The sequence below is a fragment of the Ipomoea nil genome, unplaced genomic scaffold, assembly GCF_001879475.1.
Source record: "Ipomoea nil cultivar Tokyo-kokei standard unplaced genomic scaffold, Asagao_1.1 scaffold0268, whole genome shotgun sequence".
NCBI classification, from domain to species: domain Eukaryota; kingdom Viridiplantae; phylum Streptophyta; class Magnoliopsida; order Solanales; family Convolvulaceae; genus Ipomoea; species Ipomoea nil.
The window spans coordinates 4,928,488-4,954,343 of NW_017616696.1; the positions used below are offsets into that span (position 1 = coordinate 4,928,488).

At 37.1% G+C, this 25,856-nt stretch overlaps 3 protein-coding genes across 3 annotated transcripts; all 3 read left to right on the top strand.

Annotated features, from left to right (window-relative positions):
• Positions 1-1,609: 1,609 nt before the first annotated feature.
• LOC109153201 lies at positions 1,610-2,608 on the top strand. The gene has a single exon (XM_019301035.1). It carries the CDS (start codon positions 1,610-1,612, stop codon positions 2,606-2,608), a length of 999 nt encoding a protein of 332 aa, XP_019156580.1.
• On the top strand, positions 2,605-11,705 carry LOC109153209. Its single transcript, XM_019301047.1, has 5 exons — positions 2,605-2,942; positions 3,048-5,209; positions 5,251-5,972; positions 6,078-6,581; positions 11,448-11,705. Exons 1-5 carry the CDS (start codon positions 2,605-2,607, stop codon positions 11,703-11,705), a joined length of 3,984 nt encoding a protein of 1,327 aa, XP_019156592.1.
• Positions 11,706-15,415: 3,710 nt separating this feature from the next.
• Positions 15,416-17,947, top strand: LOC109149675. Its single transcript, XM_019297597.1, has 5 exons — positions 15,416-15,756; positions 16,200-16,462; positions 16,552-16,763; positions 16,920-17,187; positions 17,421-17,947. Exons 1-5 carry the CDS (start codon positions 15,663-15,665, stop codon positions 17,721-17,723), a joined length of 1,140 nt encoding a protein of 379 aa, XP_019153142.1. The 5' UTR covers positions 15,416-15,662; the 3' UTR covers positions 17,724-17,947.
• The last annotated feature ends 7,909 nt before the right edge of the window (positions 17,948-25,856 follow it).

The following is a 25,856-nucleotide window of genomic DNA, read 5'->3' on the forward strand; positions in this document are numbered from 1 at the left end:
AAAGTCAACAAAGTTTAATTATTACTTGTATATATACTGTGGGTGAGTGTTTTATTTTGAATAGGGTTTTTTCTTTGAATGTTAGTGATACTATTATATTACTATTTGTTTAAATATGCTTTCATAACTTCACACATAAAAAATTACATTACATATCATTTGAGCATAAGGTACTCGACAATATGTTGGTTATTTAAGTGATATTGTATTTATTTTCCATTCTATTGTCCAACCAACACACGAATATGCATGATTCACCGTGTAATCCCATGTGTATTCATTTCCTTATGAACCAAGCAATCTCCTATTTCTATTCATTTATTATTCAATTACATCCATGTTGAAATTCTATTATATTTTTTTTATTTTTATTTTTTGAACCAAACGCCACGTAAATATAGCATAATCAAAAGTCAAAACCACATTAAGACATCATTTAGATAGTAAGTTGGTAAGTTCATATTAGACTTTATGGTTCAAGATTTGTGAATCTGATCTAATATAAGTTTTAACTAATTTGTTGAAATTTTATTTCTTCTGAATCTATTATTATATATATCTTCTTCATTTAAATTCATAGTTCTAGATATGACTATATGAGACATTCTTCTTAAATATGTGAGTTTTAATTCATTTAATTTAATAACATTATCAGGACTATGTGGTCTAATGGTACCTGGGTTGGACTTCCATTTGGAAGATTATGAGTTCAAGCCTCAGTGGAGGCGTTATTGGTTCTTTGTGTTTCAGTAGATTGAGAAAGTATATGAACAGATACTACAATGTAATAGAGCCAGTAACTTTCAAAAAAAAAAAATTTAATAACATTATATTTAAATGTGAGACATTCACCCAATAACATTGGATTTGTTCAAACTCCACTAGTGTAAGATAGTTCAGTTAGTTTTTCTTTAATTTCGTTATTAACGTAAATCAATTTTTTGAGGTTAGTAATATTTAAATAACATCTATTACTTCAGATTTGCAAAATTTTATAATTTATCGTAATTTATACTATTTGGTTACACCTTTTGTACTACAAATTTTTTAAATGAATCAAATAATACTTAAAGTTTGTCATTAGTAGAATGCTAAAATCATAATAATTATATATTACCTTTCACATTTTCAAACTTTGTATATAAACATCATTTATGTAGGGATAAATTTCTATATAGTAGTAATAATAATGTCAAAATTATTTTTAAAAGTTAGATAATGTTTTTAAAAAATGAAATACAACCATGGTTCAATATGTATGTATTATAGTTAGATACAAATTAAAAAATTTACAAATATAAAAAAATACATATAAATAATTAACCATAACTCGCAACAAAAAGTTGTATGTTTAAGTAATAACTTTATCACACAAATCAAAGTTGTATTACCTATTAACGTCAGTAATTGCTCCGCATTCTTAGGTCTTCTCCGATCGTGATTCCGATCACGTTTTCAATCGTGGCCCTCTCTCTCCGTCGTGAGAGAGTGATCTCCCTGATTTTCTAGGGTATTTAATCTGTTGTTGCTCATGACGATTTCATCGATACTTCTGTGTTGGATACTCATACTCATACTCCTTTTCCCGTCAAAATCACACAACGCTCTGATGGATATCAACCAGTTAGAAAGACAATGCGCTGATCTGTCGCTCGCGACGGAGGAAGCGGGCGGCCTGGAAGCCCCGGAATCGCAGACGATGCCGGATGAAACGATCCAGAACAATCTGATCGGCCGATTTCTAACTAATCGCCCGATCCGGTTCGACCACATGCAACACACAATGGCTTCGGTGTGGCGCCCAGTGATGGGTATGTTCGACATTCCTCTAGCGGATGATTTGTTCTTATTTCAATTCCCTCACCCGAGGGACCTGCAGAGGGTGATCGACGATGGACCATGGTCATTCGACAATTATCTACTGCTCTGTGAACCGGTTCCGCCAGGGATCCGACCAGAGGAAATCGAATTGAATTCGGCTCTGTACTGGGTTCAAATACACGGGCTACCGTCGATGTTCGCATCGCAGGAATTTTTAGCAAAAATAGGAGATTATGTGGGCTCTTATGTTGTGGCGGATCCACATAATTTCGGGGGTAATTGGAAGAGCCATTACAGAATCCGGGTGCGCATGACCATGACAACGCCTCTTAAACGCCGGATGAAATTATTGCGAAGGGACGGCTCCTCACAATGGATTACGTTCAAATACGAACGCCTCGGTACTTTCTGCTACTGCTGTGGGGTTATGGGACACTCAGACAAATTTTGCAAAACAGTCTACGAGGAAGGCATATTGCCGGAGGCTTTTCCCTTCGGTACTTGGATGCGCGCAGGTCCGCGGAGGCAGGTGAAACCAGTCGGGGCTAAGTGGCTCCTATCATCATCGACTCCGGCTGAGCCCACGATGAATACTCTGGCAGCCGGCCCGCCACCGGCCATGATTGTGGCGATGGAAAATACTGCGGGGCTCCAAGGAGATCTGAAACGCCGACGTGAAGAGGATGAGGCAGTCGGAACAAAGAGTGATATCGATGTGCTGATGACTGATACGCTTAAACAGAAGGAAACGGTGAGTCTAGACGGCCAGGCTCGCAGGGAACAATGAGTCTACTGTGCTGGAACTGTCGGGGTACGGGTGGCACCCGGACAGTTCGCGAACTCTTGGGCATTGTGTCCAAGGAGCGTCCCGAATTTTTCTTTTTAATAGAGACAAAAGCAACTGAAGTTCAGATGGAAACATTAAGAATAAAATTGGGTTTTGATAGCAAGGTTTGTGTGGAACGAACGGGATTCGGGGGAGGTTTGGCTTTCTTCTGGAGAATTACTAGCACTGCATCTCTAATGAGTTACTCCAACAATCACATTGACATGGAGATTTCCATACCAGGGCAACCAATGTGGCGACTAACTGGGTTTTACGGCGAAGCAGACAGAACACAGTGACAAGTGACATGGGATCTCCTTCGGCAACTCAAGGCCAAATCCGATCTGCCTTGGGTTGTCGCGGGAGACTTTAATGACATAGCTTGTTTATCAGAAAAAAGGGGAATCCACTCTCACCCTTCGGCGCTAATAGAAGGTTTCAATGATGCACTATGCGACTGCGACCTAGTAGACCTGGGCATGACTGGAGCGAAGTTTACGTGGGAGAAAGGCCGAGGGACAGAGGACTGGGTAGAAGAGCGTTTAGATAGGGCCGTGGCAACCATGGACTGGATGGAGATTCACGACACTGTACAGGTCAAAAACATTTATACCAATTCCTCTGACCATTGTGCTCTTCTAGTAGACGTACGGAAGGGCCCTGAACGAGTAGCTATGCGCAAATTCCGTTTTGAGAATGCGTGGTTACTTGAAGAGGGCTGTGCGAAGGTCGTGGAGGAAGCGTGGCAGTGTTCCCGAGATTTAAACTTCCAGGATCGACTTGTTAGATGCGGGGAGAGACTATGGAAATGGGGCGGTGAGTACCACCGTCGTTTTGGTGCTCGTATCAAAACGTTACGACGTATTCTACACCAATTAAAGGAGGATCGCGATCCCCACGCAGTTGAACAGTTTGGTGCGGCAGAGTTTGAGCTTGAGGGGCTGTTGAAAGCCGAAGAAGTCTTTTGGAAGCAACGATCCAAGCAACTCTGGCTCAAACAAGGGGATTCGAATACCAAATTCTTCCACCGCACGGCCACTGCTCGCCGACGTAATAATACACTGCTGCATATTAAAGACCACTCTGGTGATTGGGCAGAAGGACCGGGAATGCAGGCTGAAATAATCAGGTATTTTAATGATATTTTTGGCGCCAACACTTGTACTGCATCCATCTTTGATCGCGTTCGGGCAAGAGTGACTGCTGAGATGAATGTGTCCATGTCACTCCCCTTTACAATTACGGATGTAAAAATAGCAGTTTTTGATATGGCCCCGGACAAATCACCTGGGCCAGACGGAATGTCACCGGCATTCTTCCAACATTTTTGGCCGGTAATCGGCCATGATTTAACTCTGTTCCTTATCCAATGTGTGGAACAGAAGCAGTTCCCACCCGGGTTTAACGACTCACACATTGTTCTAATCCCGAAGAAACCAGTCCCAGAAAAAGTCTCAGATCTTAGACCGATCGCGCTTTGCAATGTGGTCTATAAAATCCTAGCAAAAATGTTGGCCAACAGAATGAAAGTGACATTAGACCATGTTGTGTCACAAACACAAAGTGCTTTTGTGCCGGATCGGTTGCTCACAGACAATATAATTTTGGCCGGGGAAGTTGGGCATTTTTTGCGTAGGAAAACGGGTGGCTTACAGGGGTGGGCCGCGTTGAAATTAGATATGGCCAAGGCGTATGACCGGATGGAATGGGCCTTCCTGGAGGGAATGGTTCGGGTTATGGGTTTTGATAATGGGTGGGTGGATCTTCTCATGTTATGTGTTACAACTGTGAAATATACTATTTTAGTTAATGGGGAGGCAGCGGGTCTGATTAAACCCACTAGAGGCATCCGCCAAGGAGATCCGTTATCTCCGTACCTGTTCATAATTTGTGCGGAGGGATTATCCATCCTTCTACAACAGGCAGAAGCACGAGGGGATGTACATGGGGTGAGGGTGGCTCGGGGTGCTCCGACCATCAATCACTTATTTTTTGCTGACGACAGTCTCCTTTTTTTCAGAGCAAACGAACATGAAGCAAAAACTATTAAAGAATGTCTTGATGTGTATAGTTCGGCATCCGGTCAGCTAATCAATTATGACAAATCTAGTGCTGTTTTCACCTGTAATACGATAGCTTTTTCCCGAAATATTGTGACCGATTTGATTGGGGTGCACGAGGCTAAGGATCTTGGGCGTTATTTGGGTCTTCCGTCAGTCTTGGGCCGAAATAAAATTGCTATATTCCGTTACATTGAGGAGAAGGTCCGTGCAAGAATTGGGTTATGGCAGCATCGACTTTTATCGCGTGCAGGTAAAGAAATTCTGTTGAAGAGCATTGCTCAATCCCTCCCAATATTTACCATGTCAGTTTTCTTATTACCTATGCGGACCTGCGACACTTTAGAGAAGATGTTTAACCGATATTGGTGGGGTGGCGGGGAGGCAGGAAAACGAGGGATCCACTGGCTAAGCTGGGATAGACTTTGTGAACCAAAGAAGAAAGGTGGACTCGGCTTTAAGAAACTACATGACTTTAATCTGGCCATGTTGGCCAAGCAAGGCTGGTGTATAATGGCTTTCCCGGACACACTGGTGGCTCAGGTCTTAAAGGCCAAATACTTCCCGAAGACGGAGTTTTAGAGGCTTACATAGGTACGAACCCAAGCTATATATGGCGAAGCATCTTGGCCGGCCAACAAGTACTCAAATTGGGCGTGGCACGTCGAATTGGTGACGGACGTGACACAAAGATATGGGGCTGGAATTGGCTTGCGGGACAAACCGATTTGGCTCTTGTGACTCCGTGTGTGGATGAGCTACGGGAGGCCAGGGTACATGGGCTGCTTGACGCCAGGGACCAATGGGACGAGGATATCATCCGTGATCTTTTCCTTCCAGCTGATGTGGTAAGAATTCTAGCAACCCCTGTTCATACTCAGTACCGAGACTGTTGGCGTTGGGTGGGGGATATCCAGGGCAAATACACTGTTAAACACGATTACCAATTGCTTCGAGAAATGACATCTCATCAAGCTTGTATGTCCGATTTTCATGCCTGGGACGCACTTTGGACACTGCCTATACCGCCAAAAGTCAAGAACTTTTTATGGCGTTGTGCACGTAACATACTGCCCGTACGGGATAACCTTCGAACCAAACATGTATGGATTGGAGGTGGCTGCCTGATATGTGGTTTCGTTTCGGAAACTATTGAACATTTGTTTGGGGGTTGCGCGTTTGCACAGGAAATATGGGAATCTACGGATGTGTTAAACGGCCGTAACGTTTTTGAGATGATGGATGCACAAATTGGACACTCAACGGTAGATGAGGCGGCAACATTAGCAGCGATTTTTTAGTCCATTTGATTCGCACGAAACAATTTGGTTTGGGACAATAAGGTGCCTGATATTAATGCAACTCGGCAGATGCGTGACCGGTTGAAGATCATCTGGAAAGAAGGATATACTCGTCCGGATAGCCGAAGACCGAGAACACGACATGCGACTGATAATTGGACTCCACCACCACAAGGCACGGTTAAATGCAATACTGACGCGGCGTTGCGAGGGGGAGATGCTTACTATGGGGCCGTTCTCCGGGACCACGAAGGCCATTTTATAGCAGCTCGGTGCGGACGTCTTGTGGGCGAGAAGGACCCGTATGTGGCCGAGACATTGGCGGCTCGAGAAGCATTGTCTTGGTTGAAAACCCAAAGAATCAGGAACATTATTCTTGAATCAGATTGCCTTAATTTTTGCAATGCGTTTAATAAATGTATTTCTGATTATTCGTATGTAGGTCTTATTGTAAAGCAATGCATGGCAATTGCTAATGACATCGGGAACGTCACGGTATCCCATGTTAATCGTTCAGCAAATTGTGTAGCCCACGAATTAGCCCGGGCAACTCATTCTACAGCTGACACAAGGGTGTGGTTTGATACCCCCACCGACGTGTATTTCGAGATTTTTACATTATTAATGAATGATTTCCTCTTGTTTCAAAAAAAAAAAAAAAAAAAAAAAACTTTATCACACAATTATTGTAACGATATGCTGGAAACATATATTAGTATGAGTGTTATTTAAAAGATATCAATGAGATACTTTTAACAGTATCTTTTTTAACATTGATTTTATTTATTCAAAAATAAAGAGTAATATGTTTAAGTAATGATTGACGAATTACTGATGCTATTTTAATTAACTTACACTATTGTTATAATGAACTTGAAGTCTTGAACTCATATTTGAGGCAATTTTTACTGTGGATCATGGTTCAAAACGATGTCGTTTCTTTTAATGAAAAGAAATGACACTCATTCGGCTGTTCCGTCCAACTAATTATTTTTTATGGTGTATTTAGTTTCATATTATATACGTACATTGTAGTTTCATTATAGCACAATTAAAGTATCATTTTGATTTAACTACAGTTTCATTTGACAATATACAATCAAATTGTGGTCTGTATTCAGTTTCATTTTATACACACTGTAGTTTCATTTTCATTACAATACAACTAAAGTATCGTTTTAATTATATCCCATTAGTGTTTCATTTGACAATGTACGCACAATATATGAGACATGTTACTCAATCTCATTTTAGATACACTATAGTTCTATTACATCACAACTAAAGTGTCATTCTAATTCAACTATAGTTTCATTTCACAGTATACTCAATATATGAGACATGTTATTCAGTTTCATTTTAGATATAATATAGTTTCATTTGATTTTGAGCACATCATAAATACGAGATTTAATTTGTAACGACCGTCGTTTCCGTTTATTTGTACTTACCAAAACGACGACGTTTTTGAACCATTGTCCACATAGCTGTGTGGACCATGGTCCACCATATAACAATTGCATATTTATTTGATACACCTACAATATGGACAAGTGTGTATTATTCGATGGATGGAAAGCAAGATATGGAATGAAGATCCCTCGGTGTGTCGTATCTTAAGGATGACAAATTTGGAGTTTGATGGTGTGTGGTTGAGCACAAATGAACAAGAAACTACAAGAGATAGGTACAAGTGTGTACAAAAGACATGGTGCATCGCAAGTATAACAAACAACAATTGAAATAGAGAGCAAGTGAACAAATCAATTAACTAAGGAATCAAATGAAAGAAACGCGGGACTTAGATTAATCTTTCCTTGCTTAAGTGCTATGTAGTGCCCTAGGTAAGAAGTGCAATATGTGTCAAATTAGGATTCAAGGAAGATGTTTGCCATTGCAAATGCCTATACTGGTTTCCTTGGTCTATCAAGTAGTAGAATTTTACCCGAGTGACAACGCTACTAGCTTGAGTCATTTTATCAAACACCTTGCGTACATATTCTCCCGAGCTTCCTCCTAGTATGTGGAGAATGCAAGTAGATGGAGGTTCTAGTATAGTCCTAATTCCTTAGCAACTATACTACTCTTAGTCCTTTTACATGGTTGGGTCTTAACCACATAGGAGTCCATACAAAAATCCACTTTGTTAGAAACAAGTGTAATTAGATTTTGATGATACCAAACTCACTAAGATTTTAGACCCCTATTTTTCTTTTTTATAGATAGGATTTATATTACAATCGAAAGTTGTATGAATCTTGTTGAGCTTAGCAAAATAGATCTACTTGAAGACATGAAGATAGGAAGAAGGACGAAAGATCGCTTAAGACGAAAGATGTAAGGACGATCTTTCGGATGAACCATCATTTGACAAAGAGGATCTCTCGTCAAAGAAAAAGGTCGAAAGATAAGGTCAATCTTTCGACGAACATCTCTGAGCAAACAAGTCAAGACAGACTTGTAAAGACAACATTCATTTAGTGAAGCAATGAGAATGTTGTCTATGACTCAAGATGGGCAATTCATTCGGACAAAAGGTGTCCTAAGAATGATTTTCACAAAAGAAAGGAGCATTAAAAGACTTGTACCATCCTGTCAGAGAACAAGGACAAAAGCCATAATACTTTTGCCTCCAACGGCTACACAATACAAGTGCATTAAATGTTTGGTGCCCACTGGTTAATACACACTGGATATTAGGTTTGAAATCTTCATCTCCCTCCAACAGATGAATTTCTCCACCTATAAATACCTCTCTTCACCGTTGAAGAAGGGGCTGGTTATTCTACTCTTGTTATCCAAAGAAAAGCTCTTCAAACAGTTTCATCCCTAAAAGTTTTTCATAACCAATGATTTTGTGAAGTTTTTTTTTAAAAAAAAGGCACATCCATTTTCCACACTTCACATTTCGAAGAAGTCTTGCATATTTTTCAAGTGAAGATTCATCCAGATATCAAGACAAGGCTTCAACCTGTTGGAGAAACACCAGATTATCTTTCCAACAACTCAACTCTTAGGAAGAAGTTGATAGGGGCGGAGTAAACTCGAGGAGTTGAAAAGTCTATCAAGTGGCTATCCAGCTTAGTGATCAAGGAAGCCAGCTTGAAGTAGTTTGTACTAGGAGTACAGTGATAGTGCAAACCCTTTCACGAGTTGTGAAAGAAGAGTGGAGTAGGCTTCGTTAACAGTCAAACCACTATAAAATCTCTCTCTCCATATCTCTTTAATTACTGCTTTATTGCTTTCGTGCATTGCATATCATATCGACCAAACGCAAAAAGTTTCTAATGAAAGTGTGCAAAGCAAGGTCTAAGACGAAACCTCCATTCCGCTGTGCATTACTCCGAAAGGAGCATCTTTGAAAATCGATTAGAGTCTATTCACCCCCCCCCCCCCCCCGGCCCCCCCTCTCTAGACTCTCTTTCGACCCTATCGGGACCAACACACTTTCATCATGAATCCAAATCAATCAACACATATATACTTGCTAATTGCAATTATGATCATACAAGCATCATAGCAAGTAAGTCCCAATCCAATTGCCTAAAAGATTCTAGCCACACCTGATCTTAATTGATCACAATCACAATTGAGCGAGATGCAATGGAATAATAGAGGAAAAGAATTAGAAAATGCAGGAGAGAACTTAGCTCAATCACAAATTGCAATCAACAATCAAATTTCTTCAATTGATCAAGAGTTGAGCTCCAAGATCCAAGTCAAGTTGTCAATTTGCTTGAAACCTTGAAACTTTCTCTCTCTAGAATTCAAGTACAATCCAAACTTGCAGCTAGAAGTGAAAAGTGAAATCTAAGTCTAAAGTTATAAGGTCAACTCTTTAACTTCCTTAAATACTTCACGCCTTCGCCTGCATGAGCCCCTGCACGCTCGTGACAGTGCTCGTGCATCTTGCCTTGGAAAATCGCGGTCCCTTGCACGCCCATGAGATCCTTCGTATATCCTTTCCACGAGCACTTGCACGCTTGTGGATCTGTCCGTGCAACTTTCTGGAAATTTCATAGCTCTAACTCTCACGCTAGTGCGCAAGCAGACATGAAACTTTCTGCCAATCTCTCTTCTCTAGTTTGCACGTGCGTGACAGTTGTCGTGCAAGTATCTTCTGTAGGAAATCTCCCAATTGAGCTCAAATCTTGTATAAATGTTTGCAATTCAGCCCCAAAATCCTACAAACACACAAAACGCAAACACTATAAGTCCATGTGCCGCAATTATACAATTTAAAACCAATTAACACATCAACAAAGCACAACATACATTAATTAAGCGCCCGCATGGGTAGCTCAATTGGTCATAGAGGTGAAATTTTGAAAGAATGACCAGGGATCGAGTCTCACCAGCGACAGTGTGGGAGCAACCTCTCAAAGTGAGGGGGGCTCTCTTTGTGCGCAGTGAGCACTGGTCTAGCCTCTGTGGTTCATGTTCAGGTTCGATGAATTGTGCCTCCCGTATTGTCCACCCCCTAGGCGGGTGAACCTCTATATTTATACTTGGCCGCGAGGCGGTGAGCTCTGTGCTGGTCCGAGAAGAAGAACGTGCACAGCACCACCCAGTACACGGCCTTAGAGAAGATAGTTTAGCGCCTTATTTCCGTTCAGCCTTTTGGAAGAATACATTAATTAAGCACAAAACAACTTCGATTTGACCCCTAGAATATGATATATCTTTGGCACTTATCAATTATAATAATGGACCATAGTTCATAATATAATTTATCCAACTTCAGCACTTATTATATCTTGGACCGAGGTCCATCATATGCATTGTGAATCATGTCCAAATTATTTGTCTAGCTACAATTAACATATTATGTACATGTTATTGTTAACATATTATGTGCATTTAGTTTATTTACCGGTACATAATTTATATTAATTGTATGTACATATATAATTTAAACTAGTGTTCCTTGAACCTTAGTCCACCATATAATTTGTGCAACTTCAGTCTTTAGCATACCATCCATTTCTCAACTTACATTCTTTGTATGGATCGGCCTTCATGTTTAACCCCTCTCCTTAACATATCTGATCCCATCAAATAATAATGAAGCTAAAACTATTTCATTTCAACATATTTATTCTCGATGGTATTTGAATTTGTAAATGTTAGTGGTCTTTGGTGATTCAAAATCAATATCAAGAAGACAAGACTTCAAGATTAAAGTATATTTCATTGGTATAAAAAAAAAAAAAAAAAAAAAAAAAAAAAAAAAAAAAGTAACAAGCTAACAATATGTAATTTCAAAAATGCCCTTGGTTCAGGTTGTCGTCATGCCCAATCATTTACCTGACGCCATTCATCTCCCAAAACATAAGAAGGATCATAATCGCAGATCGAAGATTGCGAAATGGGGACATCCACATTTTGTATCATTAATTTATGTCGTAATTAATGTTATTTCACAAATTCCAATCTTAGGGTGTGTTTTATTCGCACATGAAAATCGGAATCAAAATAAGAATAGATCAAATTGGAGACTGCAAAGCCTTCATGAGGATGTTTGAACGTTGCCTCATCACCCACACGCTTCGTGAAGGCAATTGGTGTGCTGATGCACTGACAAACTTGGGTCAAAACAGCAGCTGGGGGACAACGATCCTCACTCTCCCGCCGGAGGAGATACAATCCATTCTGGATAGTGACGCTCAAGGCGTTGCAATAAGAAGAATCTACTAATCCTTTCTGGGACTCTTGAGTCCCTCTCTCTTACCAAAAAAAAAATACTGGGTAATGGTAATGAGTTTTGGTGAAAATATTTTGCATGTTTAGTGGTAAGGTAGAATTGGAATCATTACCAATATTGATGTTTGGTTATGTATGACCCTATAATAGGAATAAAAGTTTTAAAAATATAAAAATAAAAAATCAAGCAATTGATCATAATATAATGACATCCAAAACACCAATATGAACAAAAAATCAAAGCAAAAATTTAAAAACACTAATCCAAACTTAAAAATCAAATTACCAATATAATATTGATTGATATTCCCTTTTAATTAGGGAATGTGGTTCTTAATTGAATGGGTAATCAAATCCAATAGAGTTTTCCTCAAAAAATAAATTAAAAAATCCAATAGAACTGTGTTATAAAAAATTGTCAACCAAACAATAACTATGATTTTGATTCCTATTCCTATTCTTAGTGTGTAAACCCATGAACCGAACACACCCTTAATAACCGAATATAATTGATGAGATTGTTGTAATTTATGGTTACACCTTACAAGTTACAATACAATAAAATTGTACTAAAAACCCCAACTAAGTTGATCATCAGAGTGTTAATTTGGTAACCATAAAATTACAAATTTGATTTTCCAAGAAAGTGACCTATTGACCTTCTTAATAAGCTTTATCAAGCACACTCTCAAGTAATAATTACGAATTTTCTTCGCAACTCAAAAATAATACTAAAACAATAAAGTGAAATTTTAAATACTTTTAATGAAAACCGAGACATTGGTCTTAATTGCTATGGACTTTAATTATTATTATTCCTGTCTTCATGGCTAGTAAAACACAAAGCAGACAACGGATGAGTGCAGATTTGGAGATGCTTATATTCCATCTCTTTGTCCCCATATAATCATGACGACTGTGTCTCTGCATATGCATATATGTATGTATATATAACTATATATATGTGTACACACAGACACACACTAGCTTCATTGCCATCTCTTTGTAAACCTTCCCACAATATAATTAATGTTGTTCTGGGCTTGATGCATTTACTTCAATTCTCTATCTTTCCGCATATATATGATTAGTGAATAGTTATATATATATATATATATATATATATATATATATGTAGAAATATTGTATATATATAAATAAGGGGAGAAGAAATGGAAAGGATAAACAGAAAGCTGTATATGGAGAACTGTTACATAATGGCAGAGAATGAGAGGCTGAGGAAGAAGGCTGCGCTTCTTAACCAAGAGAACAAAGCACTTCTCCATCAACTCATCTCTTCTTCTTCTTCTTCTTCTTCTTCTTCTTCTTCTGCGGCTAAAGCTACGCCCACCTCATCTTCTTCAATAATGTCATCACCCACTGCCATTAATGCTGCTGCTTCAAACTCCACCAACAACTAACTACCCATACTTTCATATCAAGCTAGTATAGGGCGTTGCCTTTTGATTATATATTATATTTACCAGTTTTGGGAGATATTATGTCATTTTTACCTCAAAATGTGTCATTTTTAGCCCAGTGAAGACATTGACTCTTTGCTTCAATAGATACTATATTGTAATAGAGGGTGCCATAATAGAGTTAGTAGAGTTTGTAGTACTCAAAATATATATATTTTTTATTTGTTGGTATCACTTTTAGCCTTCAGTTTTAAATGTCAGTATTAGAAATTCTATTGAGTTGGACATTTATTTTTAATTGAACTGCTGAAATTGTCTGTTTTGTCGGTTCAATTAATTTATGTTTAAAAAAAAACATTAATGTATGTGTGTACTGTGTTAAACCGCATGTTTTCTGCTTCCGAGATTCTCGATGGTCTGAGTATGGTTGGGGCAATTATTTTGGGCCATTATTTTAAATGAGTCCATTGAATTTTTGTATTTTTTTAAATAAAGGCCCAATTTGTCCTTGTCTAAAAATCTACAATCGTTATATCCTACACCACGGCGCACATAGCACTATGCGCCGCGCGCCTCCCAAAACGACATCGTTTTGGAGTAGTGTTGGGAGGCGCGGTAGGAAGTTGCTGAGATTATGTGTATTTGTTCACAACGTTATGTGTATTTGTTCACAACGTTATGTGTATTGGTTCATACAGATGTGTATTTTTTATACAATTATGTACATTCTTTTTATACAATTATGTACATTCGAATCAGAAAATTTGTGTGTATTATGTTAAGAGTTGATGTGTATTATGTTAAAAGTTTATGTTTATTATGTATTATGTTAGATTATGTGTATTATCTTTTAAAAAGAGTATGTATATTTTGTTATATAATTATGTACATTCATGTATAACATTATGTGTATTCTAGTATAACATTATGTACATTCTTGAACAACGAATTTTTTTTTAAAGAAAAAACTACTGTCATTCACTGGGGCGGGAAATTTCAAAAAAAAAATAATAATTAAAACGACGTCGTTTTGCATCTGGGCGCATAGTGCAACGCGCGCCGTGGTGTAGGATATAAATTGCCAAAAATCTACTAGCCAGTTAAACCTGGAGGCCATATAGATCCAATCGTTATATCGTGGACTGCGGTGCACGTGCACCGCGGTCAAAACGGCACCATTAGTTTTAAAGGAACACATTTTTGTTATGTTAATTGCCAACTGACACTATAGTATATCTAAATCGTCAATGTTTCACGTATTATTTTTATATTATCAAATGAAACTGCAGTTATATCAAAATGATACTGTAGTTGTGGTGAAATGAAACTGTTGTGTATATAAAATGAAACTGAATAACATTTCACAGTTTTTAGTGTATATTGTACAATGAAGCTGTAATCATATCAAAATGATCATGTAGTTGTGTTTTAATAAAACTATAGTATATATAAAATAAAATTAAATAATACTTTCACATATTTGAGTCTATAAATATCGAATAAAACTGTAGTTATATCGAAATGAAACTGTAGTTGTGTTGAACCGAAACTGCAGTATATATACAATGAAACTGAATAACATAATTACTTTTTGCGGAAGGGTGCGGAACAGCGGGAAGCGAATGTCGTTTCTTTTCATTAAACAAAACGACGTCGTTTTGATGCGCGGTGCATAATCGATTATGCACCGCGGTGCACGATATAATTTCTCATATAGATCGGGTAAAATAGTAAATCTAAAATATAGAAAATGTATTTTTAAACAGTAAAATTCTTTGGAGTTAGGGAAGCTCTAAAATTGTTAAAAGAATTAAATTTGGACAGAATTGAAGTAAAGATGGACACACTTTTAAGTTCTTCCTAGCCTACATTTATAACATTTTAGACTCATTTGATCTCATCATTAATGGCATTTTTAGAATAGCTGCAGAATTTTTTAATCTTAGCTTTATATTTAAAGGATTTGTGAATGCGGTTACTCACTTACTGATTAGGGAAGCTCTATTCAAGATTTCAAGAAACGTTGTGTTGCCTTTGTTTTTCCTTTTCCTTTTATTTTTTATCACAAAATTTACCTCCACTGAGACTCGAACTCACAACCTTCCAAATAGAAGTCCAACCCGAGTACCATTGGACCACATAGTCCTGGTATATTTATGAATTAGTTAATTTTATCACAAGTTAAAAAAAATTATTAATTAAATATATTAAAAACTAATTAAGTGAAGAATTAAAAGGTGAATTCAGGAATGATTAGGTGAATTATAAAAGAAACAAATAATACAGCACAGAATGATAGTGGGTGAATTAGGCTTTGTGATACGCGGACTTATCTGTCCCTTTCTTTTAGTAGATTCGTCGATTCGCAGTTAATATTAGAAAGTTCATATTTTGACAAAAAAAAAATGAAGAAATTTGCACTTTCAGACCCAGATCTCCCTCCCTATTCTTTTCCTATTTCTACAAATATCTCTGTGCATATTGACTAACAAAACAATTCTTCGAGTTTTGGGTTTGTGTTCTTGAAAAGATGGCCGCAGGAACATCCAGGAAAATTTCAGCTGCTTCAGCCAGGTCCCACACTAGAAAATCTAAGCAAAAGACTTCGCTTCCACTTCCTTCAGGTGCTTGTTTAATTTTCGAACTTCAATCTATGTTAAATGTTCTTCGTTGGTCAAGATTCGCTTTAACTATCGATCGAAATCGAGTGTGCGGTCAGATGCCAAAACAAAGTTCTTTAGCTTTAATCTGCAAACCAAAATTTAGAGAGCAGAGGGCTTTCCATGTAGTATGTGAGCATGGGCAACATGTGAAGAATGATAATTTCTTAGTTCCGGATAAAAAAGTTGTGATCTTGATAGTGATTTATGTGTGTATCTGGAGTTTCAAATTTGGGTTTTGTTTAGGTTGTGAAAATTGTAGTGTTTTATGCTTGATAGACAGCCTCTAATCAGTGGACTTGTGAATATTTTGTTTTGATACATATAGGGTGAAATGAAATCAGATTGTGTATAAATCCTCTTAGTTGGGTAGATCATAAATTCATAATTGAATCTCAACATTTCAGGATTATTTGGGAAAATATTGCTGGTCTCCTTCATAGGATTTTTGGCATGGGCTTATCAGGCAACTCGCCCCCCTGCGCCCAAGCTGTGTGGCTCACCAGATGGGCCTCCAATCACAGCTCCAAGAATAAAACTTAGCGATGGAAGATACCTTGCTTACAAGGAACACGGTGTGCCCAAAGATAAAGCAGCGTATAAGATAGTCTATGTTCATGGATTCGATTCTTGCAGGCATGATGCTGTTATTGCCAATAATCTATCTCCCGTAATGTTCCTTAACTTATAATGCTTTAATCCTTTTCAGTTTTCGGCCCTCCTAGTTCATAATAGCTGCAACGAGTTATTTTTGTGCAGGATGTTATTGAGAGTTTGCGAGTCTATATTGTTTCCTTTGATAGACCTGGGTATGGAGAAAGTGATCCCAATCCAAAACGCACTGAAAAGGGCATAGCTTTAGATATTGAGGAGCTCGCGGATGCATTGGGATTAGGTTCAAAATTCTATGTTGTGGGATTTTCCCTGGGCGGGCAGGTGGTTTGGACCTGTCTCAAGTACATCCCTCATAGGTATGTACATTACAATATCGCATAGACAAAGGACGAGAAGAGGGAATTTAAAAAGTTTGAATCTTTGTCTAGTTTTTGTCGTATTCTTGGTCTTGTCTAGACGATCTGCAATCAGTTTCGTTCATTTTTGAGTGTTTTGGTCGTAATGTGTGACAGATTGGCTGGAGCATCTCTTATAGCTCCCGTCATCAATCACTGGTGGCCAAGCATTCCTGCAAACTTATCCAAACAAGGCTTCTCTAAGCACCTTCCCCGGGATCAGTGGGCTCTACGTGTTGCTCACTATGCTCCATGGCTTGTACACTGGTGGGAGACCCAAAAGTTCTTTCCGGCTTTAAGTGTTTCAGCTCACAGCCGGGATATTCTTTCTCCACATGACTTAGAATTACTGCCTAAAATTCATCCCCGAAGAGTGGACTACATGGTAATTGCTTCACCCTACTATAATAGTCAAATTTTGGCACTGTGACTGAACTCTCCATCCCAATCTTTATTGCCATTGGCTTCAAAGTAGATTGCGCTATTGCCTTCACTAAGATCTCTAACTAATGAAGATTTTGCTCTTCATGTCATTTTTTATCTACATTACCTAATTCTTATATTCCTACTAGTTTTAACCACCGGGTCATCTGTCTTTAATTTGGTGGCAATTTTTAGGCACAGGTGAGACAACAAGGGGAATTTGAGTCCCTCCACCGCGACTTGATAGTTGGGTTTGGGACCTGGGAGTTTGGCCCGACCGATCTAAAGAACCCATTCCCTAACGGAGAAGGTTCTGTTCACGTGTGGCATGGAGAAGAGGACCGTCTTGTACCCGTTGCTGTGCAAAGATACATCACTCTGCAGCTTCCATGGATTCACTACCATGAGCTTCAGGGTGCCGGTCACATGTTCCCTGATGCCGATGGAATGGCTGACAGAATCATTAAGTCTCTTTTAATTGGAGAGAGCAATCTCTAGATGTTCATTGCTGTACTTCAGGGTGTGCAAACTTTGGTTAATCGACCGAATCGAAGAATTTCAGTTAAGTGTTGCATTTCTTGAAGATGTAATGTTTTTCTTAATGTAACAAAAGATTTTGTTGTATAACTAGGTTTGTTCCCAGTGGGTTCCGTTCCTTAGTTGTTGCATAAATATGTTATAAGTCCCTTCTCAAAGCAAGTGTAATAGCACAACTTTAATATGACGATGATTGATTGATTATTTTTATTGTCATTTTTCTTTTCAAAGGTCTATAGACTGTTTTTGGTGGGTTAATTTTGTTTGAGGTGAAGTTTTGCAAAATTTAATATGGATAAAACTAAATTCTTACTTAGAAAAGATATTGTTTAAAAAGAAAAACATATATGGATCTAATCACATAATATGCAAGCACACAAAGTAAATCATGGTAATAAATTCTCTAATAGGACGTTTGGTTAAAAGGAATGAATTAGGAGGGAAATGAATTGTAATTCGGTGAAAAAAGAATAAGGTGGGAATAAAGTATGAATTCAAATTACAGTGTTTGGTATGCAGGAATAAGACATGGAATTGAAAAGGAATAAGTGATACAATGTCTAGTATTTTGAATTACTTTCATGGTCGTGCCTCGTGGCACGGCTGCACCCGTACTATTGATTAGGTTCAAGGGTTTCTTTATAATAAGGTAAGCCCCAGAACCGGCGGAATTGCCCAATCCTTTCTTTCCTTGAAGTAAGTCTGGAGCGGGAGCTACTTCTACAGCAAATGTTGACTAAACTCGATCGCTTGGCAGGGGGGGTGAACGGAGGTCTTTTTGAGCGCATGTTTATCATATCGATAAAGCGGGTTTCGTCTTATTTTCCGGAAAGCCAGCCATACTATTCCACTTTAGCTAATGATGAAAGAGAATCTTTATTTATCTGCAGATGATGATAATGTCCACTCCTGGTTCGATGCGCTTAACGAAAAGGAACTCCATGGATCCGAATTCAATCCAACACATCCAACTCGTTTTTCGCCCAGCGATTGGTTGGATATTTCCATTTCTCCATCTAGTTCCGCTTCTGAGGCGTCCACTGGGGTCCGAAATGAGCTGGCTTCCTCTTCTCCACAAGAGCTGAGTGACAACTTTAATAAAAATAGAATTCTTCGTTTCTTTCAAGAGAAGATAGAGGAAATAGGAGGGGGGGGGCTTGCCATCCAGCTGGTCTCCCGAAGAATTTACCCGGCTGGTGATTGGGGAAGAGGAGACAACCTTAACAGAAAATGTCCTTATGTAATAATAATAATAATAATAATAATAATAATAGTTCTTACTTCTTAAATGTGTAGAAAGGTAACAGGAAGAAAGAATAAGGAAAACGAAAACGAAAGGAAAAAGAATGGGGAAGAAACAAGGACATGCCGAAAGAATAAGGAAGGGGAGAAAAAAAAAGAAGGGAAAGAAGGATGAATGTGGAAGAAACAAGGAACGAAAAAGGAACTACAGCTAATAAGATAAAATAATATTAGAGGGTAAAATGATCTTCACATTACCTTTTATTCTCCCGTCAAAACACCAAATTGTAATTCATGGAGGGGGGAGGGGGGATCTGAATTAGAATTCAGCATTTGGAGGGAATTGCAAACGGCGTAATTGTAATCTCCGCGAAATTGCAATTCAATTACACCTAAACTACCTCAAACCAAACAGCGCATAGTAATCTAGGACCCATCTCATAACGAACACACCTAATTTTTATATTTAATAATTTTTTAATTGGCAAGTATGTTGGTCCTGGCTCTTGAGGGGTATGGTGATCATCTAGAAAAGAAAGAATAGATTTGATAACTTTTTGCAAAAATCACTTGAATTTATTAAATATCAGAATTGTTAACCCCTTTTTAGTTACCGCATGTGTTTGTCTTGTTAAATTTAAGCTTGTAGTAATTGAAAAAAAGTGTTAAATTGGCTCCCTTAGTGTAATTTGAGTCCCCTAAAAAAAAAAAAAAAAAAAAAAAAAAACTCCATTCACATCCCCTAAATCTGTAAATTTATTCAATTAAGTCCAAAGTAACTTGTTTAACAGGTTAAGTCTTTTGACACGTATTTTTTTAAAATATTTTTTATTTTTGTTTTTTATAAATTTATTTATTTATTAGTATTATATATATATATATAATTTAAAAAAAAAAAAAAAAAAAAACACAACCACCAGCTCTGACAGCCGGTGGTTGAGACGGCCATGTCGTCTTTCAAATTTGAGTCAAATATTTGACCTCATTAATCAAAGATCCGACTCGTCTAATAGATTGAGACCCATGAGACGATCTCACACAAATTTTTACTTATTTCAAAACTTTTAAGAATTTTAACAAATCTATTAGTACTTAACAAATGATTAACTTTTATAGGCTCTTTAATCTTTCAAACCTTTAAATATAATGTTTTATTTTTTGTGAGACCAAATTTTTTTTCTCAATTACAATATACAAATTTTAGTCAAGATTTATAAAATATATGATATATTATAACAATTTTTTAAAGAAAATTATAAATAAGAAGATTTAATCGAAATCAATGAAAGTTTGTGATAATGTAATCAATTTAGAGTGTTAATACAATTTATAGACTTTAAAAAAAAAAAAATTAAAATATGTCTATAAATATTTATGATATAATAAGACTTCTATGAAATCTTTAAATTTATTAAAGTCCAAAAAGATGTCATAAAAAGTCATTTAAAATTTATAAATTTTTTTTTTTTGAAAGTTACTGACTCTATTACATTGTAGTATCTGTTCATATACTTTCTCAACCTACTGAAACACAAAGAACCAATAACGCCTCCATTGCTCATAATCTTCCAAATGGAAATCCAATCCGGGTACCATTAGACCACATAGTCCTGGTAAAAAAAAAATCTATAAAAATCTATTTTTTAAAAGTTTATAAAATTTTGAACAGCTAAAATTGAATACACTCTTAAGATATTTGAGTACTCCGTTGAGTCATCGGATCATATCTAGTTAATAATTGCTATTATCATTTAATTAATATCTTATTAACATACTAGGACTATGTGGTCTAATGGTACTTGAGTTGAATTTTGATTTGAAAAGTTGTGAGTTCGAGCATCAATGGAGACATTATTGTCTACATTATAATAGAACCAGTAGCATTCAAAAAAAAAAATATCTTATTAACATTAATTGAAGCGAGTAAGTAACAATCACATTTTTTTATTCCGGACAAAAAATGTATGCACTAACCAACTCATATTCCTCTCTTTAGCTGCCGAATCTCCAAAGAAACCCACACAATCGCTAGGCCCTAATATAAAAGCTTAAAATGAATTATTTATTCCCTTAAAATAATTGCACAGCTAAGGACACTGCTTTGGGGCCTCATCATTTAATGTTAAATTCCTCAAATCTTTCTTGTAAATAATGTCCAACTAATGTCTATTTTATTGGTCCATTTGCATCCGATTGGTCCCTTATATGGGAGGTTTGAAGTTCGAACCTCGTATTAGGCGTAGATTGTATATGTGGGTATCTTCTTTCTTTTGTAATAAAAAAATGTCTATTATATTTCTACTAAATGGGTAAAATGGGTCTAGCAATATATTTAATTCAAAAACTTATTAATTTAATTAGTTAGTAATAAATGTAATATCAACCTAATCTAAAGGTGTGTTTGGAAAGCAGGAAAATCACTTCTGAAAAATATTTTATGAAAAATAAGTCATTTTTTAGAAAATATTTTCCTTTCTAGTATTTGGTTGCATTCCAGAAAACTGTCTTGGTGTGTTTGGTTCATTTTTTGAAAAATGAGCATAATTATTTTTAATTTTAAATATTCAAAATATACAATGATGGCGGCGGTGGGGTGGTGGTGGCGGCGGGTGATTGGTTGCTCCACTGCTGCAAATGGAAAATGACTTTCCCCCCAAAAAAGGAAGTCATTTTTCGGAAATCCCCTCTATTTTTCATTGACTTCCATTTTCCCTCTCTAGCCAAACACTGGAAACCTAGAAAATGATTTTAAAATCATTTTCTGAGTTTCCAAACACACCCTAAATCTAAAAACATGATAATAAGTCTCAATCCAAGTTATGTCATTTATTTATGTCTGTTTTTTCTGTTAATTTCTTTTATACATTATGCTATAAGAGTTGTACTATACAATTTTTTGGACAAAAATATCCTTACCGTTATAACTTCTATTATCTTTCACATTATTATTACTATGCACCATGGTTGCAGTAGGCGTTAGGCGTTAGTCGGGCGCCCGGGCAGCGCCTAGCGCCTAGGCGGAATCTAGGCGGGCGCCAAAAAAACAATGGCAGACTTGCAGTTTGACAATTTTAATGAGGCTGTTTTCAACATTCAATCAAATAACACATCCAAATAAATGAAATAATGATAATTCGCAAGTCATAACATCAAAACAATATTAAAAATTAAAAATACTCAAATATGAAATACTCAAATACCTCAATCATCCAAAGATTCAAAGTATCAAACTAGTCTACCGGTGTATATATGTCATATTATATATACGCGCGCGCGCACACACACACACACACACACACACACACACACACACACATATATATATATATATATATATATATATATATATATATATATATATATATATATATATAATGTAAATAATTAGCAAGGCCAAGCTGATCGAGTTATCTCGACCGAAATGGACGAGTTAACTCGGCTAAGTTAGATGCTAGGCGGCCAAGTCGGCCGAATTAGACGCTAGGCGGACGCCTAGGGGGGAAATCGCCACGGTCTAGGGGCGCCTAGCGCCTAGGCGGGCGCCTAGACCGATTTTTGCAACACTGCTATGCACATGCATACACAATATATTTTCTTATATTATTCATCAATTGTAATATTGTAGGTAAACATGCTATTGTAAGAAATAAGTATGATTTCATTAGATTTTAATTAAATGTTATCATAATTATACTTAGTAACTTATCATATATAAAATTCTTACTTTAATAATATTAATCATATTGTAATTATTATTTAAATTATCAATAAATTTTTAATATAATATAAATTCTATAACACATACAATTATTTAAAAAAAAATTAATATTATATATTAATATTAGACATATATTTTTACGTATCGCGCATATAAAATACTAGTTGATAAAAAAATAAGTATTATATTAAAGAATATGTTTAAAAAAAAGTATTAAAGAATATAAAACACTACGAAACAATAAAAGTGATCTGTCTAATAAAATCGACAAGAAAATTTTATTCATTTACACAAATTATTTATTAGAGTTACTCTAAATAATGCATAAATTCAACTTATATGGATCCAGCCGCTCAAGTAGATGAAGGGGCAATATAATAGCCATAGTTACCTCTATCTATATACTCTAAAAAACAATAATGTTGGACCATAAATATAAATAATATTATTCTGCATGCCGTGCTCATTCTTTTTCTTCCTCTTCCATGACATTTCCTAATTTCCAGCCCCCCGGGGCAACTCTCTCTAGAAACATAATTGTTGAAAGTGTTTAATTGGTCAATGGTATATAAAATTAGAGTCAGCAATTGCAAGCTAATACATTCATCATGCATATGTTGGGATTTTTAAATTGCAACATCATGCACTTTTTAAAATTATTCATCAAATTGAGATTTTTCTCTCTTAATTTTCCATTCAAAGTTTACCCTGGTGTGGTATTGTCAGGGTTTTGTCTGGAAATTAGTGATAGTGGATTGCGTTAATTATTTTAATCAGTTAATCTCAAGGGATACACCAGCCTCCATCAATGAACAACAGCAGAAGTCAAGCAACAGTCAAGCCATAAACAAATCTGTTTAGTTCTGTTATGTTAGTTATTACTGTTGAATGTACCATTTCTTTCAGTCTGTTACTTTCTGTTAATTAATTAGCAAGGGCCATTAGCATAAGTACTTCTGCTTTGTATCTCAACAAGAATTGAATGAAACATAATACCCTTTTTTTTCTTCTTTCTTCCAACCTTCCTCTCTTCTTTCCAGATCTCCAACATGGTATCATAGCAGAATTAAAGAAGCATTCCGAGATAATTCAATATGGCAGCGTGGCCTACGATTGGTGCAAGATCAACTCCAATTGACAATGCGACAGCAGCTCCGACCATCGGAAATCCAGTTCCTGCCTCAGGAACTCCTATTCCGGCGATTCCGCTGACTCCGACGATTGGATTGGCAGCTACAAAGGTACTGTTCGATCCCGAATCTCATTCGAACCCTTATTTCCTGCATCCTAGTGAGAGTCCTGCCCTCATGCTCGTCTCTACGCCATTAGAGGGTCCAAATTATCACCCGTGGGCGAGAGCGATGACTATGGCACTATCGTGCAAAAACAAGCTCAGATTTGTTGATGGGTCTATACTCAAACCTTCTAGAGATGATAGAAAATTTGAGGTTTGGGAACGCTGTAATGACCTAGTGGTCACCTGGATTGTTCGATCGTTGTCCCCGACGATTGGACGCAGTGTCCTTTGGATTGACACCGCATATGGGATATGGAGGGATTTGAAACGTAGGTTTAGTCAGCAAGATTTGTTTCGGATTGCGGAAATCAAGTGCGAAATATATCAAACGAAGCAAAACGACAGTAATCTGAATGAGTACTTCACTCAACAGAAATTGCTGTGGGATGAACTCCAGATACTGAGACCAACCATAAGTTGTGGGTGTACTCTGAGATGTGAATGTGGTGAGAAAATTGAGCGATTGAATGAACAGGTTGAGAAGGATAAACTATCCATCTTTCTCATTGGTCTAAACGATAGATACACTGGTGCAAGAAACCAGATTATGCTTATGAGGCCTCTACCGGATGTGTGTGATGCATATTCCATGATAGCACAACAAGAAAGGCAATTCCATATTGGAACTACTGGTTTCGCTAGTCAATTACACCAAGCTGGTGAGAATGGAGCCACTGGTAATGTGATGATGACCAGAGCATCAAGTGGCTACCAACAGAGCTACAAGAAGTATACAGCAGGAAACAAGAAGCCCATATGCACCTTTTGTGGATTCACTGGACACACAGAGGACAAATGCTACAAGAAACATGGTTTCCCACCTGGTTGGAAGCCAAAATCAAGAAGTCAGGGATCTGTTAACCAGGCTCAGGGGCCACTGATGATTCAACAACAAGGAACTGATGAGAATCTTTCATTCACTCACAGTGATTTCAAAAGGTTTCTGGAGTTTGTTCAAATCCAGAAGTCACATGGGGAAAGGGGGACTCTGAGCACACCTCTTGATCAAGAAGTTCATGCCAATACCATCTCTGCTAACCTCATGTCAAGGACTCAGACAGAAGGTATAAAACCATCCCTTAATCTTGCAGATTTTGAAGGATATAGTTGGATTTTAGATAGTGGTGCCACCCACCATATTGTGTGTAGTGTGAATTTGTTGACAAATCAGAAGGAAGTTCATGATATACATGTCACTCTACCCAATGGACAGAAGGTCAATATTAGCTGCATTGGTTCTGTGCATCTATCTAAAGATTTCATTCTGCACAATGTGCTCTATGTTCCTGGTTTTCAGTATAACTTAATATCTGTGGGGGCTCTTGTTAAGAGTTCTAGTTGCACAATGAGTTTTCAGACTAATCAGTGTATAATACAGGGTCCCAACCATGGCAAGATGATTGGAATGACTGAACTCCAGAATGGACTTTATCATTTGATTCTTCCTGTTAATCTCTCTGTAAATAGTATTGTTTCAGTTTTGAATAAGTGTACTTTGTGGCATGCTAGACTGGGACATGCTTCATACTCAAAAATTCAGTTGTTACACAATGTAGACCCAACAATTCTAGCAAATAAAAGTTTGATTTGTGATTGTTTTCATTTTGCTAAACAAAAAAGACTCCCATTCCAGTCCAGTAACGTAACTCTATTTCAACAGCCTGTTTTGAATTGCTACACATGGATATTTGGGGTCCTTATAAGGTAGCATCCATTCATGGTCATCATTATTTTCTTACTATGGTAGATGATTACAGTAGGGCTGTTTGGGTGCACCTAATGAAAAGCAAATCAGAGGTTAGAAGTCTGATCTCAAGGTTCTGCAAGATGGTCAAGA

What these genes read in the sequence shown, in the direction of transcription:
- LOC109153209 (XM_019301047.1), top strand. Translation starts at nt 2,605, where the DNA reads ATGAGTCTACTGTGCTGGAACTGTCGGGGTACGGGTGGCACCCGGACA. An exon ending in GGCCATGTTGGCCAAGCAAG is followed by an intron (nt 5,210 to 5,250) that starts GCTGGTGTATAA and finishes CTGGTGGCTCAG; the next exon opens with GTCTTAAAGGCCAAATACTT. An exon ending in ATTCTACAGCTGACACAAGG is followed by an intron (nt 6,582 to 11,447) that starts GTGTGGTTTGAT and finishes TTCCAATCTTAG; the next exon opens with GGTGTGTTTTATTCGCACAT.
- LOC109153201 (XM_019301035.1), top strand. Translation starts at nt 1,610, where the DNA reads ATGGATATCAACCAGTTAGAAAGACAATGCGCTGATCTGTCGCTCGCG.
- LOC109149675 (XM_019297597.1), top strand. Translation starts at nt 15,663, where the DNA reads ATGGCCGCAGGAACATCCAGGAAAATTTCAGCTGCTTCAGCCAGGTCC. An exon ending in TTGCCAATAATCTATCTCCC is followed by an intron (nt 16,463 to 16,551) that starts GTAATGTTCCTT and finishes ATTTTTGTGCAG; the next exon opens with GATGTTATTGAGAGTTTGCG. An exon ending in CTCAAGTACATCCCTCATAG is followed by an intron (nt 16,764 to 16,919) that starts GTATGTACATTA and finishes AATGTGTGACAG; the next exon opens with ATTGGCTGGAGCATCTCTTA.